Source organism: Candoia aspera, chromosome 2, assembly GCF_035149785.1.
Source record: "Candoia aspera isolate rCanAsp1 chromosome 2, rCanAsp1.hap2, whole genome shotgun sequence".
In the NCBI taxonomy this organism is placed as follows: Eukaryota; Metazoa; Chordata; class Lepidosauria; order Squamata; family Boidae; genus Candoia; species Candoia aspera.
The window spans coordinates 224038143-224059108 of NC_086154.1; the positions used below are offsets into that span (position 1 = coordinate 224038143).

The following is a 20966-nucleotide window of genomic DNA, read 5'->3' on the forward strand; positions in this document are numbered from 1 at the left end:
AGTCAGGCGCGGCGGGCAGAAAGTTCGGCGGCTCGCTTCTCGCGTCCTGCCGCTCTCCACGCGGAGGCTCCTCTGTTCGTCGCTGTGGTTGCACCGAGACCGGGAGCCAGCCAGCGAGCCCCCGAAGCAACTGCCAGCTGTGGTACCAAGCAAGTGCGACCCCTTCCCTCGAGTGGACTGGATTGAAGCCGCCGTGCGCTGCTGCTGTTGCTGCCTCCGCACCAGCAGCAGCAGCGGGCGGCGGCGCTGGTGGAAGAGGAGGAGGAGGAGAGAGGGGGGCGGGGAGAAGACGATGGAAGCAGGCAAGGAGCCCGGAGCGGCACCAGCCACAGGGAACAAGCCCGGTGAGGTGGAGCCGGCGTCGTCCTTCCAGAGCCGCCTGTGGAGGAGCCTACAGCTGGGGAGTAAAGGCAAGGGCAGCGGCAAAGCGGGAGCCGAACGCCGCAGTGCGGAGACCTCGCCGTCGCTTCCTCGAGCTCGAGCCGTGGACCAGCCGGCCAAGGCAGACTTGTTAGCCGGCGGCGGCGGCAGGTGGGGAGGCCTCAGGCGTCGAAAGCATGTGCTGGACCGCGTCTTCTCGTCCTCTCAGCCCAACTTGTGCTGCTCCTCAGCAGAGCCCCTGGAGGCCGTGAGCACCGAGGCCGGCTCTGCGCTGCGCCGCCTGCGAGAGCATCTCCTTCACCATCACCACCACCACCACCACCAGGGCAAAGGGGGGCAGCAACAACAGCAGGGCCGGCGGCCCGACGACACGGCTGCCTCTTTCTCTGCTTCTTCCTCGGCCTGTTCCTCGCCGCTCCTCTCGGCTGCTGCACCCCGAAAGGATAGGAGCGGCGGGGATGGAGCCCTCAAAGCGGAGGAGCTTCCGCAGCAGCCCCGGCTCGGGGCTCACCTGTCCCATCAGAAGAGTTCTTCTCTGCCCGGCGGCGCCGCCTGCCTGGAGCAGTTGCTTCAAGAGTCGCCCACCAAGGGCAAAGCGAAGGAGCCGGAGGGCAGCCCTCGTCCTTCCAAGGCGTTACAGGCAGGTGCCTTACAGTGCTTATCTGCAGCATGGGATAGAGGCGAATACCTGGGGCGGTTTGCTTTCGGTCAGTTCAGTGTTTCTCAACCTCAGCCAATTTAAGATGTGAGGACCATGCTGGCCGGGGAATTCTGGGTGTTGGTCCACACATCTAAAGTGGCCGAGGTTGAGAAACGCCGATTTAGAGCATAGCTGTTCCTTCCTAATGGCCTTGGAGGCAGGATGGGAAGTGTTAGGGTAAGAAAAGAGATGGAAGTACTGAGAGAACATGGGTGGGAGAGTTCCTCATGGAAAATACAGCTTGTTGACTGTCCCTTAAAAATGTGAGCAAGCCACAACTATACCATAAGACTGCCTCCAAATGAGTTGTTAGTTTCTGTCTTGCTAGATTTTCAGCTTTTTCTGTTCTTCCTGCCCTCATCTAAATTCTGTCCTTTAAGAGAATTTTTGAGCAGCAATCATTTAATTTTTCTAGTGCAAAAGAAAGGATGTATGCTCAATATATTTCACTCTTGGTTCCATAAGACACCCCACACAGGTCCAGGTTTTCTACCTGGTACGGAGAAAAGGCTACCAGTGGCTTTATTGTCTCCAGTATATAAGAGGCAATTTGCCATGGTGTTGCAGTTGCTGCCTGTGAACTTCCCCCTAAGTATCTGGCTGACTAACACAGCAACAGAATGCTGAACCTACACCTCGGTCTAGCATGGTAGTTCTTATATGAAGGATGTACAACTTGCTTCATTTTTAATTTTAAAAAGGATTGGAAATTGGACCTTGACAAAGATATAATCTGGGTGCCTAATAATACGTAGATAGCTTGTATATATAACATTTAAGGGACCTCATTACATAATTAAGAATTTAGAATTGGTGAAATATTTGTAAAGGCTACCTTATTTAAGTTTACACTATGTGGTAGTATACCACATATGATCCATCCAAAGAACCTGTGACATTTTAATCAGGTGACTTAGCTTGCTCATGTTTCCTGTGAGAATGAGATGAAACGTTGCACACCTAGCATTCTTGGCAAGCCATGAATGAGCACACTTTTCAATTGATTCTTTTGGGCTCCTCCTACCAGTGGTAGTGTCTAAGCCATCCATGGAAAGCACATTTTATGGTTGGTTTGTAATCTAAATATGGGCATTTTGTCTTGTCTCTTGCTATCAAACTACAGCTAAACATTTTGGTTTCTTCGCTGAGTATTGAGTTTTAACTTATTCGGACGCAAGAAGATAGAAATCCTTGTCTGCAGGTCATGAGAAACCATTGAAGGACCTTCCAAGTTTTGTTTGGCTGCCCTTGCTGGTGAAAGGGGACAGGTGGAAGTGATTGGGCAACATGCACCAGTATGTTTGTTTTCATCCCTGCAAGTCAGAATTCTGAGACTATGCTGTAGCTACATTCATAAAACAAGCAAAGCCTTTATTTTGTTAATTAAATAAAGAAAATTGGCTTATATAATACTGAGCCAAACCAAATAAATCCATGGCTCAGTGAGATGTGCAAATGCGGCCTCGGTGTTGTTCAGAGTGCTGCAAAAGTGTTTTTATATATGTGTTAACAAGTTACCCAAGTAAAACTTAAATCTGTAGGTGCCCTTGGATAAACTGAATTTCAGATGAAATCTTTCCTGTTTAAAATTAAATTATACTTCAGCCTTTCGATCTTAAATCCATTTACAGTATTTATTGCTGTTAATGTGGCTGTGGCCAGGAGTCTTGGAAGACTTCAGATGGCAGCTGAAAGGTTGCTTTCTGAAAGCATTATTAGTCATGCCCTAATTCTTAGCACATTGACTTGGAAGTAAGCCCAATTGATTGCAGGAGCACATGTTTGCACACTTCATAAATAAGATTATATCTGTATATTTTGGTGCATTGTGTTGTTCATGGTACCAATTATGAGTTAAGTGTTGTTTCTGGATCTATCCATGTATATTTTATACCTCTCTTTGGGTTTTCCTTTCACATTACAAGCACATTTCTCTGCATTACTTGATTTAGCATGATTTGGTATAACTAAAAAGAAAGTATATATGGAAGGTTTTAGTATTAAAAGAAGCTGGACTTCAATTAATGTAAAACCTACATGGTGGAGAGCATAGAGAAGTCAAATGAGAAATCTTCATAAACTGCCTTAATATTGTTATTGTATGATAAATGAATACTTTTTAAATAAATGGCACTAGTTGCATTGCCTGTTTTTTGGAATCCCTCATTGTTCTCCCAAGCATAATTTATTACCACTTTTGTTTATTCTTAATATCTATGTGGTTACAAAAATCAATTATAGCAACTGCATTTGTGCACTTTTTATTTTTGTGGAGATAACTTGATAGCTGAATGCATAAACTCCTTGCAAGTCTTTGTGTGTTGGAAGCTTTGTAGGCATTGTCAAAGCAATGGGAGTTGAATTTCAAGTACCAGTTCTATTAAAAAAAAAAAGTTGAGGGAATTGTAAGACTGTACGTATATATCCATGTAATTTTCTCAGTTTTAGTAGATGTACAAAGATAAGATTAATTACATGGGTTTATAAATGAAATGGCTTTGGATGCTAATTATAAGGAGGGAAGGAACTCTTAATTGTTCTGTTTTTGATGTTACATGGTAACAGAAAGAACTGACTAGGTACAATACATAACATGGGATAAAACCCAAGAATATACTGTATCTAGGCATGGAATATGGGAGCAACATACATGAAATAACATGCATCAAGTTTGAAATGTGTGTTTGAGAATTTAATTGATGCTATGATTTCTGGCAGTTTCACCGGCAAACTTAATATTGTAAAATTGAATTTAAAGAGTAAAACCTCACTTTCAATACTTTCAAATAATTTTTACCATTTGTGAAATTATATAATTATACAATTTCTGTAAAAATGATACAAATTACATAAAAGATCAAATACAAAAATGGACACAAATGGCATAATTTGACTTTCTTGTGTGGGAGTGAAGTTTAAACTGAAATTATGCCTGTTGTACCCAAAGTCCACAGAATTGAAGTTTGTTGTTACTTCTCAGTCTCTCTTGAAATGAGATTTCCTGGAACCTGTTTCTCTGTTCTAGTCTGCTTTAGAAATTATCTAGCTTAGCGACAACAATCCAGACAGTTCTGGTTGTTGTCATAACCCCAGACATGTGGGTTAAGTGAGAAGTGGAGGGAGTCCCAGATAAAGAGGATGAAGGTGCTGCAGGGGGATGGGGGAGGCCCTGGGAGGCCCAACAAAGGCTGTGCATGAGTTGGAGGGGCATGCTGCAATGCAGCGCAAGCTCAGGAAGGCCAGGGAAAGAAGGCATAGGGTGCGTGTGAGTGTAGGGAGGTCGAGGAAAGGGGGCAGGGTATGTGTGAAGGGGGATAGGAGGGTGTGATGTGTGTAAATGAAGAAAGGGTGGGGATTGGGGAGACTTACCTGAGCAACTTGCAACCTTCCCTGCTGGCTTCCCCATTGACTTCCCCCGTTGTGGGAAGCCAGCAGGGAAGGTCATAAATGGCAATCATGTGACCCTGGGACACTGCAACCAATTGTAAGTGCGAGCTGGTTGCTAAGTGCTCGAATTTTGTTCATGTGACCGTGGGGGTGCTGTAATGGCCAGAACTTCGAGGATCAGTCATAAGTCCCTTCATTCAGTGCCATCATAACTTCGAATGGTTGCTGAATGAATGGTCATAAGTCGAGGACTAGGTTTAAATCGGTGTACTTCATGAAAGCTTGTTAATACTTATTGCAGGATCTTGCAGTAACTCAGTCTGTAAAAATGAAATGTTACTTGCAGTAGACTTAGGCTGACAAGCTTTGGTTTCTTAGCTGTGATCTCAAGTTTCCACAAAGCAGTTTTATAGGCAGCATGTTATAATGTGGTTCCAGTCCCAGAAAGGAAGTAGAGTGTTCAAGAGGAGGTCTGTGGTCAAGCTGAGAAGGAATAACAAAAAGTTGTGGTCAAAAAAAACAGCAAGATCTGATCATCCTGAAATTGGCAATGAAGTCTTTGTTCAGGGCTCATAACTGAAACTCATCCTGTTCCCTGACTGTTTACAGGCAAAGATTTTTATGTAAGAATATCAAACTTCTGCTTTTGTCAATTGGACATACCAACCTAGTTCAAGCTATAGAACTTCTCAAGAACAAAAGTTTAGATTTGAATAAACTATTACTCTTTCCTGATGTTTGCACTTCTGTGACCTTTAGTTTTTGGCTCACCATAGCACTGTTTACATGAGCTTGTGGTCATATAATTGTTTCTAGTGTCTAGGGCCACAGATTCCAAAGTTGAAGTAGTCAGTTTGGTGAGGCTTGGTTCTTTGGGTTCAAGGTGTGATGGGACGGCCATCACCTGATGACTCATCAGCTGGTATTTTAAATTCATTATTTGTTTTTAAATATACCTTTCTACTCAATTGGATATTAAAGATTTATAACCAGTAGTTAAAATATAGAATAGAAAAGAATTTTTAAAAATTGAAACTAATGCTAAAGTTAGCTGTTAAAAGTCTCCTCTTTTATAGATAGAGGAGAAATGCAATTCCTAAAGAAGTATATTTCACAGATTGGGAGTGAGGTAGAAAAAGGTTCTTTTCTATGCAGCAGATAAAGAAGCATCTAATTTGGGGGGGGGGCATTTTCAAAATGGCCACTCCTGTAGATCTTATCACCCAAATGTGTGTGTTTGTTTATTTATTACTCAAATTTAGCCACCGCCCATCTCCCCCAGAAGAGGGACTCTGGGCGGTTTACAATAAAATCCCACACGAAACATAAACATTAAAATCACATGAAGCAATTATGATAAAACACAATAAATAAATAAAATCCAAGAGACGTAAAATCCAGGCTGGTGGGAGGGACTCTAGGGTGCGAGCCATCCCCAAGAATGGTTATTCACTTTCCTGCCCCAGGCGAGACAGCAGAACCAGGTCTTCAGGGCCTTCGGGAAGGTCAAGAGTGAAGGGGCCTGCCTCACCTCCGGGGGCAAGATATTCCAGAGAGCGGGGGCCACCACAGAGAAGGCCCGCTTCCTGGACCCCGCCAGATGCAATTCTCTTATGGACGGGGTCCGTAACATGCCCTCTTTGGATGATCGGGTGGGGCGGGCCGATGTAATGGGGATGAGACGGTCCCTTAGGTAACCTGGCCTTACCTGAGGTAAGTGATGCAGTGACTGCCCTTTCTCAGTGCCTGGGGGCTGTGGGGGTCTGTATGGGGAACAACAGCCTTCAACTCAACCCTGGTAAGACGGAGTGGCTGTGGGTTGATGGGTCTTCATCTTCTGGGAAACTGTCATCTTTAGTTCTGGATGGGGTGGCACTGCCCCAGACAGACTCAGTGCGCAATCTGGGGGTTCTCCTGGACTCACGACTCCTGCTCAAAGATTGCACTGCACATAGAAAATGACCACTGTAGAGAAATTGTTCCAGGTCCTTCATTACATTGATTTACTGTTGGTAGAGGGCTTTTTTCCATGAGGGAGCCTGTGGAAGTATTAGTGCTCCTCTGTATTTGACTACCTCATTTTGCCACATATACAGATATAACCTAAAAGTTCAGATCTGGTAAGGAAGATGGAGGTTATCAGTTCAAAAAAGGTAAGTTAAGATCACTAGAAAACAATACAATCTTGGAATAAGAAGCTAAATTTGCTGGAGAGATTGCATGCACAGTCTTGTATAAGACTGATAAAAGAGCCTGAAGACATGGCTTTGTCATCTGGCCTATGGATCCAATGATGTTGATGGAGAGCCTGCTAAGTGGTTGTACTTTTAGGAAAATGAATGGTGCTCTCCTGCTGATTATGCTTTTATGGTTTTAATAGTTTTATTGTTTTTAATGATTTTTGTGGTTATTTTTTGGTTAATTTTATATTGTTTTCTAGATTTTTAACTTCGTAAACTGCCCAGAGTCATAGTAGAGAGATGGGCAGCTATATAAATTTAATAAATAAGTTCTCCAAACGGAACAAAATTGACTATACAGGTGGTCTTTGACTTAGGACCATTCGTTCAGCTACCATTCAAAATTATAAGGGCTCTGAAAAAAGTGACTTAGGACTGGTCCTTGGAAGTTTTGGTTGTTGCAGTGCCCCTGCAGTCATGTGATCAAAATTCAGGCACTTGGCAGCCCACCCACACTTACGACTGCAGGGTCACTTCAACTTCCCCCCCACCTATCTCCCCTTCATCTCTGCCCTTTTGGCTGCCCTGAACTCTGCCACAGCTGCCCCGGTCCAGTTCTAGCCGCAGTTGCCCTTGCCACCCTGCACTCCAAGATCCCTACTGCCACTCTGACAAGATGTGCCTGGCTTGGCCGTTCATCCCAAGAAGCCCCTTTGGCGAAGCTGGCAAAAGCAAGCCCCTACACATGGCTCCCTGAGTCAACCCCTGGCACTTTCCCATTGGCAAAATTGCTTTCTCCCTTCCCCATTGGCTGGCATTCTTCTTTGCATCATGCTGCTGGGGTGGACAATTGGGGGCAATTATTTATGACCACATTGCTTAGGGACAGAAATTCTGGTCTCAATTGTGGTCATAATTTGAGGACTACCTGTATGATTGGACTACTTTTTTTGTATCAATTTTAGAATGAACAACAACTGGACAAATCTATGAAACAACTTGAATATAATGGAATTTTTACAGGCTATTTTCAGGGTTCCTTTTCAGCATGCTAAGCTGTTACATACAAAATGTTGCATCTATAAATAGGCTTACAAACACTAATTACACTGCAGATGGATGTGCTATTCATTTCAAATAAGCAGATAGACTTGGAACTGAGAACTGCCACTCAGGGTAATTGAACTTGGTATTCTTTACGTGACTAATACTGTATATAAGAAAGTACTTTTTTTCCTTTCTGGAATATACTCATGTTAGATAGGTTGATTAGCAATGAATGAAAATGATGTATTTTTGTGAAAGAATAGGTTTATAGCTCTTGAATCAGCCCAGATATAAAGCTAAAATATGCTGACATGTCATAGAAAGCATGTATTTGTGAATAGAAAGCATGTATTTGTCTCGGGTGTCACTTGTGCTTGTCAAAAAACTGGATTTCAAGAAACCAGATTTGTTCCCTAATTAGTTGCACATGTAACTTTGTTTTCTAAAAAAGCATGTAAGATCAAGGACAGACATCTAAATTCAGAATGAGTAATTTGTGATTATGTAAGATTTGAATGACAAAGGTAACAGAAGTATTATCACATATCAAATATACGCACTTAGAGAACAGTGGCTCCTATGGGAATGAAGTGTCAAATCTTTACTAAAATATTTAAAATCTAGTTCTTTAGTCTTAATATAAGAACAAGTATATTATAACTACAGTTGCACAACTGTTACTGAAATGTTCAATTGGGCATAAATCTGGTTTGAATGGCTGAGTGGATTGATGATTGGTTGCTGTTGAAAATCAGGAGTGGGGAGTTGGCATTATGTGGAAGAGATTTCTTGGTGACATTCATTCTGCATCATCTGTGTGGATGGTGATCCAGGTGAATCTTGAATGGTGATCCAGGTGAAACAGTCCAGAATTGCATGTAAAAACGTGTGTATATTTTCTGATTGGTAAAAAAAAGTCCTAGCTGTTTGTTTATTTTCATGTATTTCTTACTTTTGCTCTAAGGAGCTTCTCATTAGTACATTTGATTCCTGATATCTTTAATAATATCATGCTGACTTCTAAGAGTAGTGTAATTAGGATAACAGTCTAACCAGATGCCATTGAACATATTTTCCCATTTTTTAATTCATCCTGTGTCTGGCAGGGTGCAGTTTAAAGTTTTAAGTTCTTGGCTTATGTCTATCAATTTGCACTTAAACATCCTGTTGAACTTCTGATACTCAGTTCAGTAGAGAGAGCATCTGGTATGATTTTTAGATTGTATTTGCTGATGTTGGATTTCTTTTGTTGTCTATACATTAATGCTCAGAATGAAAAATAAGATGAGCTTCAATTTTACTGTAGATGAGCAAATGGTATTTAATAAGTGGAGACCGATGGGATGACTCCCATGTTAGGAGTTCAACAATTGAAAGATTCAGTGTTGTACTAAAAGAAGCAACAGAAATCCTTTCATGCCATTCTTGCTTCCAGTTAAGTCCAGACACCTATACATCACTGCCTTTGTTGCTTAAACTTCTCACTTCTCTTTTTTTCAAATTGGTAATCGTCAACTTCATCCAACCACAACTAACTCTGCCTTCTTCTTGACCATCTTCTTGACCTCTTCCTACATACATACGTACATATAATGAATGATTTATTTCGTTTTCATTCATTCACTCAATATGACCAAACCTCCTCAATGTACTTCTTTCAGATTGGTCATTTCAGTTTTGTATTTAGTTCACGTTTATTCATGTCCCATTCATTCTTCTCTCTATCACTTCTTGTTTTATCATACACAATTGCTAATTATCCCATCCCCATTTCTTAAATAACCCACTTCCACTGTTTTCAGTTATTAAGCTTTTTCTGGCATAGCCAGCTTCCACATCCTTATAAAAAGTGGGCAGAAGCATGGCCATATAACAACTATTTTTACTTAATTAAAATATTAATTCTTCACAAGAAACAGTGTACTGTCTACTACCTTTCTATCAGCATCTGCATATGTTGCTTCCGGTTTTACTATTTTTAGTAAACATTCTGCCAAGATAACACAAATTCATCAATTTGCTCTAATTTTTCACCATTTATGTGTAATGTGCTATTGTTTACTCCTTTTTTTCTGGCAAGCACAACTACTTAGATCCTTGCTACATTAATTTTCAGATATGTAGCCCTTACTACATCATACAACTTATATCAGCCAGTGACTTTTTCTGCATATAAAACATGAGAACTTAAGCAGTGCTCTGCTGGATTAGACCCTTGGCCCATCTAGTCCAGCAGTCTGTTCTCACAAAGGCCAACCAACTGAACAAGGAAGCCCACTAGTCTACCAGCAGATGGCCTTCAGAAGCAGTCACATTGCCATCAAGGCTAATAGCCATTGATCCCCGTGACTTCCATGAATTGTTCCAATCCTTTTTTTGAAGCCAGCCAAGCTGGTAGCCAGCATCACTTCTTGTGGTAATGTATGCGGATGTTTATGTCCCCAGTTAACACACATCTAATGAGTTAAAGGTTTGTTCTTGGACTGATAAGGATTCAAGTAAACCACTGTATAAACAACCCATAGATCCCTTTCATACTTATCATTAACGTAACTTCAACACTTCTGTGGAACTGTGTAACATAGTTCTTGTTGCTCTGTTTCAAGCCAGTTCTGCATCCTCTTTCCTTATTTCCTCTTTCCATTTATCCTGCTGGAAGTTTAATCTTTCCTCTTTTCCATACATGACCCATAGTTTCTTTTCTTTCAGTCATTCTACTTTAATTTTTGTTTCTTTCAGTTTTCCCCCTTCTATCATGCCATTCCCCCTCCCCATTCATTTTGACACCACCAAGAAATGGTCTGTCTCATGTTCAGAGCCCCTGGTTGCCCTTTTATCCATCACTAATTCCCTTAATCTTTCAGCAGACTCAGGCTCAAGACTGAGTGACTTTGTCTGTTTGGGGCCCCTGGATCCAGAGGTATTTGATCATTGACTCTCAGTGCAGTTACACTTCCCCATTCAAGACTTGTGTGCAATCTGGGGTTCACTTGGACTCTTAGCTCCTGCTTGAGGAGCAGGTGGCAGCTGTGGCCAAGAGGCCTTTGCACAGGTACATCTTGTGCAGCAGATGTGCTCTTTCCTGGACTGAGAAGCCCTTCAGACAGTCACTCATGCTGTAGTGACCTCACAATTGGATTACTGGATTGCATTCTACATAGGTCTACCCTTGAAGAACATCTGGAAGCTGCAGCTGTTCCTGAATGTGGCAGTGATGGGGCATTGCTTTATGTGCATGTGACCCTGCTGCTTCATGAATTGCACTGGTGGCCAGTGGGCTTCTGGGTGCAATTCAAGGTGCTGTTATCACCTTTAATGCCTTCATGGCATAGGGCCTGGATATCTTAGATACTAGTTATTTTTAGTTGTCTCTGCCCATCCAGTCTGGTTCAGTAGGTTTGAGTGCACTCTAGCCTCTTCAGTTAAAGAATGTTATCTTGCAGGACCCTGGAAGCACTCCTTCTCTGTTGCAATTCCTACCCTCTAGAATTATCTCCTCCCAGAGTTTTGTGTAGTTCCCATCTTTACGTTCAGGAAATTGTTGAAGGTTGTTTTTACAGGCCTTGGGGACCAGTTGATTGTGGAGCCCCGTTTGGTTTGGTTCATTTTGTTTTATTTTGGTTTGGGTAGTGGTGGTGGTATTTAGCTTTTCTGGTCTGTTGTATTGTCTTTTAATAACTTGGTTTTTAGTTGTAAGCTGCCCAGAGTTGTTTGGGAGTTGGGTAGCCTATAAATTAAAGAAACAAAATAATAAACATGAATAAAAATAATAAAATGGGAAATCTGTCACGACTTTAGTTTCCTTCCCTTGCCATGAATACATATCAGTCTGTGTTAGAAACAGATTTTTTTTAAGCAAATACTCACCAATCAGGAAGATTTGTTTAAAAGCTGGTTCTTATAAAAGAATTATGAATAGTGTTTGAATACAATTCCTAGTTTAAGCGCTTTCTGGAGTGAAGGAAATATTGAAATCTTCAGTCCATCTGAAGGATATCATAAGGAAGGGTTAATACAGATTTCTTCACAGCGATCAGATATCAGTCCTGTAGTAAGTGGATGGTTATATTCATGAAGACAGTTCATAGTCTTCTGACTTACACTGATGCAATAAATGTTAAAATTGATATGGAGTGCTTTGCAGCCAAAATATGCACAAGTAAATTTACACTGGGTTATTTGAACAGAACACCGAAAGAAAAATCATTTTCAGAACTCTGTTCAAAATACTGCTATGAAGTCAGAGTGTAATCAATTGAAATGAATATTCTACCCCCCTCCCCCCAAATAAAATAGAATTGTCAGGTCTGAATCAAACTGACCTTCCATAAACATTTTTTTACTGTAAATAAAGGGAATAATATAATTCTCTTCCAGTCATTCCTACATATAATTATTCTGATCATTAAATGCAGTGCAAAAATAATTAGAATAAGAGTAGGGTTTTTTTTAAATAAGATACTTTCTTGTAATGCTGTAGAATCTTCCTAAAAAATCAGCCTAGAAATATTTAAAGAAAATTCAATTTTGGAAGTGTACTGTAAAAGAGTAAACATAACTTTCTAATATTTCTGTTTCTCATTAGATGCATATATACTGTCTTGATAATGCAGTGCATGTTTTAGATTTTTTAAAAAACCTCTATTCCTATTTTTCCTGCTTTGATGTGAATGTTAAATGAAAAACATACAAATCCGTACTACTACCTAAAAAAAATCATGAAAAAAAATAACTTCCCTTTGCATTAAACATTCAGTGCATTCAGGAGCCAGGTTTTATAACAGTACCAATCAAAGCGAATATTTGTAGCTCAGGGTTGAACTGTGGAGTCCTTGGTGCTCTCTGAGCCTTGTTGTTTTCTTGCAGACGTTTCACTGCCAGACTAGGCAACATCTTCAGTGTGAACAGGGAGTGGGCCTTGCTCTCTGTTTATATAGCGTGGCTTGCCCTGCTTGTGTTGGTGGGGGTGTTGTTCTTCCCTTGGGAGTTCTTTGATTGGGCTGTTGTTTGCTGCTTGGTTGATTGCCTGAGTTAATAGTTCCTTGATTAGGGTGTATTGTGCTGTTTGATGGTTCATCTGGTGTTAATCCTAGTGTTGATTTTTGCATATCTGGGTGTTGATTGCTGGCAAGGGAGTGTACTGGTCTTTTGGCTTTTCTATTGTCTCTTTTGAATGGTATGTAGATGTTGTTTACCTCTATGTGTCTGTTTATAACAATCTTAGATTTGGTTTGTTTCAGAAATATTTGGAAGTTACTGGATGTGAGAAACAAATTCATTAAGATAATCAGTCATATGCTTTATAGATGTTCAGATGTGCGGAAACATATCAGCATTCATATCTTTGTGCATGGAAACATCTTTATTTTATTATGAGAAACCAAGGGGGGAAATCTGTACAAAAGGTTAGTTTCTACATTTGGTCCCCACAAAGACAGTTTGAGAACACTTGAAAGTGTTTTATCTGAAAGTAAGATAAAATGTGGCTGTCACTACAGATAGAAAATGCTAGTTATACAAAGTAATAAAATGAGGAAACTAGTACAAAGAGCCAGTTTGGTATAGTGGTTAAAGTGCTGGGCTAGAAACCAGCAAACTCTGAGTTCTGGGCCTCCTTTAGGCATGGATGCCAGCTGGGTGACTTTGGGCCAGTCACTTTCAGCCCAGCCTGCCTCACAGGGTTGCTGTTGTGGGGAAAAGAGGAGGCAGGAGTTTTAGGTATGTTCACTACCTTGAGTTGACCAAATATATTTAAAAAGGCAGGACAAAAAAGTCTAATAATAATAATAATAATAATAATAATAATAATATAATATACTCTTAAAAATAGAGAAACTGTTTGGTGTAGTGAATAAGGCACCAGGCTAAAAACCAGGAGACTGTGAGTTCTAGCCCTGCCTTAGGCATGAAGCCAGCTGGGTGATCTTGGGCCAGGCATACTCTCTTAGCCCTCAGAAGAAGGCAATGGCAAACCACTTCCAAAATCTTGCCAAGGAAACTTCAAGGTCTTGTCTAGGCTGTCTCCACTGACTCAGAGGCAAAAAAAAGGAAGGAAGGATGGACGGAGGGAAGGGAAGGGAAGGGAAGGGAGTCTTAAAAATATTTGAACAGTGTTTACTAAGTGAAACAATTGTGTTATGTCAATATTTGAACAGTGTTTTAAAGTGAAACAATTGTGGCAGTGGATAACATTTCACACATAATTAAACTTTGGAATGTACTACCAGAAGATGTAGTACTAGCTATCAGCTTGGCTGGCTTCAATAAAGGACTGGACAATTCAAGAAAATCATGGGGAGCAATGGCTATTAGCCTTAATAGCAATGTGACTGCCTCTGAAGGCCATCTGCTGAGAGAGGACTAGTGGGTTTCCTTGTGCAGCTGGCTGGCCATTGTGAGAACAGACTGCTGGACTAGATGGGCCAAGGGTCTAATCCAGCAGGATACTGCTTATGTCCTTACGTTCTCAATGTGGAGAAAGGGTTCCTCTGTAAGTGATGGATTCTGGTATGTTCTGAAAATTATGCATTTAGTTTCCATCATAAGAAAGACTTCAGCTCACTCGGTTAATCAATTTTTAAATTTCTGAGCATATTACCGGTGACCAGTGAGGGAGCAAGTGAGCGTTCAGATCAATTTAAGTCTAGGCTGCCCATGTACATACTGAGAACAGAAACCATGGCTGGAATTTTAAAAGTACAACAAGGGAAGTGATTTGTTGATTGTGCAGCTCTAAAGCAGTAAAATTGAGTTCAGTTCTGGGTCTGGGCTGCTATTAACAACTGTTATCAGGAAGTTCTTTGCTTCCCTTTTCTTCCTATAGAGTAGTTCCTTATATTGTCATAAATAGTAACTCATGGATAGAATAGGTCAAAGGATCTTCATATTAATTAAAGAGCCTAAACAAAGCTCTCATAGCTTCAACGCAATTTAAATCAAATCAACCCGATAATTAGGAGATCCAGTCCCTGGTCTTTGGAGCTGTGGTTGATATAAGAGTAAGTTACTAAAATTTTAGTAAGCATTTCTCCCTGTTGTTCATCTTCCCTCTCTGATAATGGGGCTGGGATCAGAAAATAATGTATCAGACAACTGAAGAGAGATAATTCCTGCAAAGTGGTGACTGTCAGACTGACAGTATTAAAAAAACTTGAATAAAGGGAGTCACATTTTGTGAAATTGCTATATAATCTATTAGAGTTTGGTGACAGCCCAGGGAGAAAATTCTGCTGCGTAATCAGTGGACAAAACCATTCAGTAGATTTAAGTTCAATATATGAAAGGCTTCAAGCAAACTCAAACCAGAAAATTTTCCCACCATATCCTTAGACTGCCAAGTGAGAAGTGGTGGGGCTATTTTTGCGTCAGGTGGGAAATGGTGGTATTTAGAAGAAAGAAAGTTATCGTTAATGCCTATCCTTGCATTAAAGTAACCTGCCAAAATAATAAATACATAAGAGTGTTTAGTTGGTAGGTCACCAACATATGACTAATCTAGTCCAACATTTTTACTTGAGACATTATCATAAATGGAGGAATGTACACTGATAAGTAAAAAAGAAAACATTAAACTAAGATACGGCAGCATAATGTTCCAAGGAGCACAAATGTAAAATCTCAAATTAAGGAGCAATAAAAATAAGTAAATGGAAGCCCCTACAAAGTCTGCCCTACCCCATGAATTGCCCTCACTGAAAATGATTTAAAGCTATTGAGTAGTGGGCCATTGGTGATCCAAGTTTCCTGTAGGAATATATACTTTGTGATGCACTTTATGAAAGCAGTGTTGTTAAGTTTGTCCAAATTCCAGGATATGGTCATCAAGGGGCGAAGAGCCAGGAAATGTAATTTGGAGGGGGAAAATTAAATGCTTGCTCCTGCATGGTGTTCTTCTGAAGGACCCCCTGAATGGTGATACTATATTGCCTTCTTTGGGCATTCCAAAGTCAATTTTACATGGCATCAGGGGGATTGAATCCTTATTACTTGAATCCAGGTGGTCGGATTTCCCTTTAGCTTCAGATCCTCTGACCTCCCTCTCACTTTTTGGTGTTAGTGCCATTCTAGCAGGGGTCTCAAGGGTATATCCAAATAGTTAACATCTGCTCTTACGGCCTGGCCCTTTTTAGTTCTTGAAGCTAGCTAGCTGCTTTCTTTTAGTGCCTTGCTTTGATCTTTATTTTATGACAAGGTCTGACAAATCAGTATATTAATGAGGAACTCAATATATCATAGTCTTTGCAACCCCTTGGAGGATGTGGGAAAACTAAATTAATTAGTGGTGCTGCTGTTACATACTGTAAATTGCTAAGGGTATATATCTAAGGTCATCAAGTTGCTTCAGAATTTAATCCTGTTCACAGCCTGGCAAAGCTCCAAAAGAGTTGATTTCTGAACCTCTCTTTGGCAGCCTCTCTTTGAGTTTGATCATTCTTTATTTTAGCAGTGAACTCAGGGCCCTTTCCTTGATTCACAGCTTGTTTGTTCTCGGTGCTGGAGTTCTATACTGTTGCAGTCCCTGATCGTTTGTTTTGAGATGTATAGTAAAATTAGTATAAAAGATGCTTTCAGAGAATCTGCCTTTTCCTTAATCTCTGCTGGGTACTAAAAGATTGATATTACAGTCTGAGCTGTTAACAGACATTGCCTAGATATAAAATTGGTACGTTTTTATTTATAAGATTTCCCTCCTGACTGTTTTCTGTTGTGAGTGGAGTTGCAGAATATTCAGCAGGCACAGCTGAGCAGGCAACTGGAGAAAGGAAGTCCTGACAATCATATTCCTTTTGCAGAGTAGAACTTTGGTCAATTGTTAACTCTCAGTTTCTGCCTGCAGATCCCACTGTAGCATATTACATCTGTTCACAAATGCATGGGGCTTATTTACTTGTTTTGTTTTCTTGCAATCCAGGAAGTTACCTACTTTTTGATGGTTTATATGGCAGTTGTGCTCCAGAGTTTGCTCTCTGGCCCTTCTTTCTTTTCCCTATTGTATTTTTCAGGTTTGAAAAAGTATTCCCAGTTCCTGCTCTCCACAAAGAGCTCTTAGCTCAAACAGATGCCCCCCTGTGGCACTCCACAAAGGACAGACTTAGGGTTCAGCGCCTCTCCCCCACCCCAGTGAAACTGTCCCCAGAGGAAGAAGAATAACTGCAGCACAGTAGCCCCTATTTCCAACCCCCAGAAGCGATGCAGAAGGATTCTATGATCTGTGGCATTGAAGACAGCTGAGAGATCAAATAGCACCAGGAGGAATGTCAACCATATTGAGGATCCTTAGGGATTCTGAGATGAAGTCTCCTTTGAGTGGTGGTTATAGCTTATGCAAAGGAGAACCTTGTGAACAACAGTGACTGCTATAGCTGAAAAGTCAAGCTGCTGCTGTTCTGCAGTGGGAATTGCTGCGACAGTATTTGAGCTTCAGTCAAAACCTTTGGTTTCCTCTCATGGCCAAATACCTTTATTTAAAAAATGATTTAGATATAAGACTGATTATCATGGCAGGAAATGAGACAAGTTAAATTGTAACTCAGAGTAGGAATATACATATGCATAGAGAAAACTGTGAAGTGTAATCAGTACTGGTTGTTCCCAACACTGATGCTAGAATTTTGCCCTTTCCTCTTAGCTTTTGCTAATTCCATTCTGCTACTGCTCTGCTCTGCTAAGTAGGTCATCCTGTCTTAACTGTTGTAATAATCTTCAATAATTCACACTTTCGATGGTATTTTGTTTCTCTAACAACAGGAAGTAGATTCTTTAAAAGTACCAATCATAATGTTTAGTGGTTGGAAAGCTGCATGTGAGGTATAATAAAAAAGGATATTATTGTGATATTTTATGGAATTGTAGTGGCAATATTTTTTCTTAGGATTTCTCAAGTCCTGTATATTAATGTTGAAAATGTAGGAATACTAATGAAATCCATGAGTAACATCTTTTTTTTTTAACAACCTAATAATCTTAGAAATTAGAAATAGACTTTACTCAGAAATAGACTTTACTTTTTTGATCCATTGATGTAAATTTTCATTGTTTAAATCAAAATATATTACAGTTTACATTTGCAAATATTAGCTGAATAGATTCCAGGTACTTATTAATTATCTGAATGTTTTAACATAATTATGTGTGCTTTATTAAACTGTAATTTTATGTTCTAAATATGAATACAAATACTGTTAACCCTTGAATTTTATGTGGTATCTTTCTCATTGTTAATGTTACTGATTGGCCTGTGCAATCTGTATAATTTTTTTGTATAACAACGTTGTATAATTGGGACCTAAAAATGGGAAGGAGCTTATCTGGCAGTTTCTATACTGCAGTATTGTGTTGATGGAGCAGTCTGAAATTTCTTAACTGTAATGATTGCCTATTCCAATAAAAGGTTACGAGGAACCATAAACATCGGAACGGGAACATGACATTAACTGATTTTATATAAATACTTGATAACATTCTGGCTTTATAAATTTATATTGTGCTTTGAATAATTATATCAGCATTTTTTTTCCAAGTCTGCTTTGATTGTTCCATTCCTTCAGTTGTTTGAAGCAGTATATATATATATTTTAAAAATCAGATTTTTTCTGAATGGATTTAATTCTGTTATTTTCTTATAATGGTTGCTTTTTAGATTTTGTGGTCTAGTGCAGAAGGAAATTAATGGTATCATAAGCATCAGCACAATCCTATAGGGCAACATGCTTTAAGTATACATTTCTGTGTACTTTGCGCTAGTGTCTGTTGAAATAGTACTTCAGTTTGCTTAGGGGAAGGAAACAAATGTTACTCTAGATATCTGGATAATTAAAATTATTCTGTAATGAGTTTGTGCTAGTGTTTCAGAGTGTTCCAAGCTTCTAATTATCTTCATTTATCTTGATATAATTAATTACATTAGTCTCCAGCTGTATTGTTGAATGTTTATGCAAATTGATCTAAGCTTGTATTACTAAGTGTTCTATCTTTGGTGTAAAATCTGTATTTTAAAATCTTAATGCAAATTTATTTGCTTTACATTTTTCAAACTTCTTGCTTTGCTCTGAGACTTCATTTGTGCTTTAAGGGGGTTTTTCCTTAGGATTCCAGCATGGGAGGGGAAAGATTTATTTATTTATTTATTTGTAGGGCTTGTAGACCAGTTTGGTGTAGTGGTTAAGGAATCAAGCTAGAAAGTGGGAGACTCAGTGGCAACTGCTTGATGCCCATTTAAACCAAAAGATGATGGTGGTACCAGTATCTGTCCCACAAACTAGTAGTACATATCTGCTTCCTTACTTGATCCAAGGCTTGACTTTGAAACAGGAGAAAATTATTAGGAAAGATAACTTGCCCAAGTCTACTTTCAATAAATGAAACTTGCCTGACAAAAGCTAGAGATATAGGTATTACCACCTGAGATGACAACTTAATTTTGCCTAATAAATTTATGAGCTTAATCTTCTAAATACCAGCCTCCAAAGGATGTTAACATTAATTCTTTCATAAAGATAATTGCTATTATCAAAACTGACACTGATGTATTCAGAGTTTGTTGGTAGGGGACAGGAAGCCTCATATTTCCAAAACCATGTCAGAGTAGTATGTAAATATTGTGACTTCATGTGTTGAGGCAGATTTGCTACTGTACCACTAGTCTTAATGGGAGTATATTTTTCAATATATTTTCTCATTTTTGATCATTTTTTATTTTTCTGTTTGTTTTTTGTTTACTTCTCTTCTCCCATAGTATATTCTAGATTCATTCTCTCTGGCTTAATCTCAACAGACTGGCACTTCTTGATATACAAGTCTCAATCTTGATCATTCCTCCAGGTTTTGTTAGCTAGTTCCCATCTTGTTCAAGCCTTTCAGGTCAGCTAATTCTAATGAAGTACTGATTTTCACAGTCCCAAATCTGTACAGTATGAGCTACATGATAGGAGTTCAGGGTCAGCCTTGAAAACGGAAACAATTTTTGTTGTTTCATTGCTAACTGATGCTGTCAAGCAACAAGAGACAGTTGCTCCAAAATTAAATTGTGTGGATTTTTTTTCAACAGAAATAAAAATACATCTTACTGTTATTTCAGTCTTTATTGGGTAAGAATCGTTTTAGAGTTCCTTACCATTAATAGAAATTTATCAAGTATTTTAACGTTTAGTGCTCCTTTTCCTTCCTTTGCTTTTGAGAAACGTACGAATGTATGTTGTGCGGTTGCTCCTACCAGTCTGTGGTTTTAAAATTCATATTTTATTTAAGTATCTATAAATTACTTTCCCAAAGCTCAAGTAAGGCAACAGAATGTCAGCAATGCAAAAACAAAACTTTTTAAAATATCAGTTAAAAAAAAACTACAACTATTAACTGAAAAAAGCATTGGTTCAATTACATGTCAACTGAATTAAGAGATCAATCTCTTAAATGAAGGGCAATAATGGAATCAAAGTGGAAGGGGAATTTCCTGTGGGAAAAGGAAAAAACAGTGCAAGGTGCCATGGCTTTTGGAAATGGAGGGACTTCCACTTTATTTTTGCCTACCTCTACTTAGTATTTCTTTGCCACATTAATGTTCTGACTAAACAAGAACCATGCTGAGACGAGGAAGAAGTCTCTAGTGCTTTATTATTGCTATAGTAAACAGAAAATCCTAACAAACTGAAGAAGCGTGGGAAAACCCAGACAGATAAACCCCCAAAAGTCAAGGTGGGTCTGTTCTGTGTCTCTTTGAATGACAGCTCAAACTCTCTAAACTATGCATGCGTTTTTGCCCCTGGATAGTGGCCCCCTCCTGCTCACCATCAGTACTCATGACAGTTAAGATTCAAAGGAAATTGGCCTCTGTGTAAGGATACTACATGCAGGCATATATGAAAATCATTTTTTCGATGTATCTGGTTAGCTATGGTGGCAGTATGGATTTCATACAGAGAAAAATCTAGGTTTTGTTCAAGTACAGAAAAGCCAGATTAGAGCCACTTTTTAGCTGTAAAGAATGATTTCATTAGAACATCCTGAACATGTATAATGGCTGCATAATCGAGAACCATTTATCTCCCTCTCCACATTTACTTGAAATATTGTTTTATATATAAGTTCTATTTTGATAATATCTCTGGTTCACTATTATATCTGCTCAATTATAAGCAATTTTACTAAGTTTAGTAAACATTCTCCCAAGAGTTGTAAGATACAAGTAGTCCTCGACTTACAACCACAATTGAGACTGGAATTTCCTTTGGAAGTCGTTGTGGTCGTAAGTTGAGTTACCTTGTGACCTGACCCAT

The 20966-nt window shown here is 39.6% G+C and overlaps 1 protein-coding gene across 1 annotated transcript in view; it reads left to right on the plus strand.

Moving 5' to 3' along the window:
* Nucleotides 1-269: 269 nt before the first annotated feature.
* MCTP1 (multiple C2 and transmembrane domain containing 1) overlaps nt 270-20966 on the plus strand; it is a 194537-nt gene continuing 173840 nt past the window's right edge. Inside the window, exons 1-3 of the mRNA XM_063295414.1 lie at nt 270-1035; nt 2109-2115; nt 15529-15539. Coding sequence (XP_063151484.1) covers nt 293-1035; nt 2109-2115; nt 15529-15539 — 761 coding nt within the window. The 5' untranslated portion in view covers nt 270-292. The remainder of the gene's footprint in view (nt 1036-2108; nt 2116-15528; nt 15540-20966) is intronic.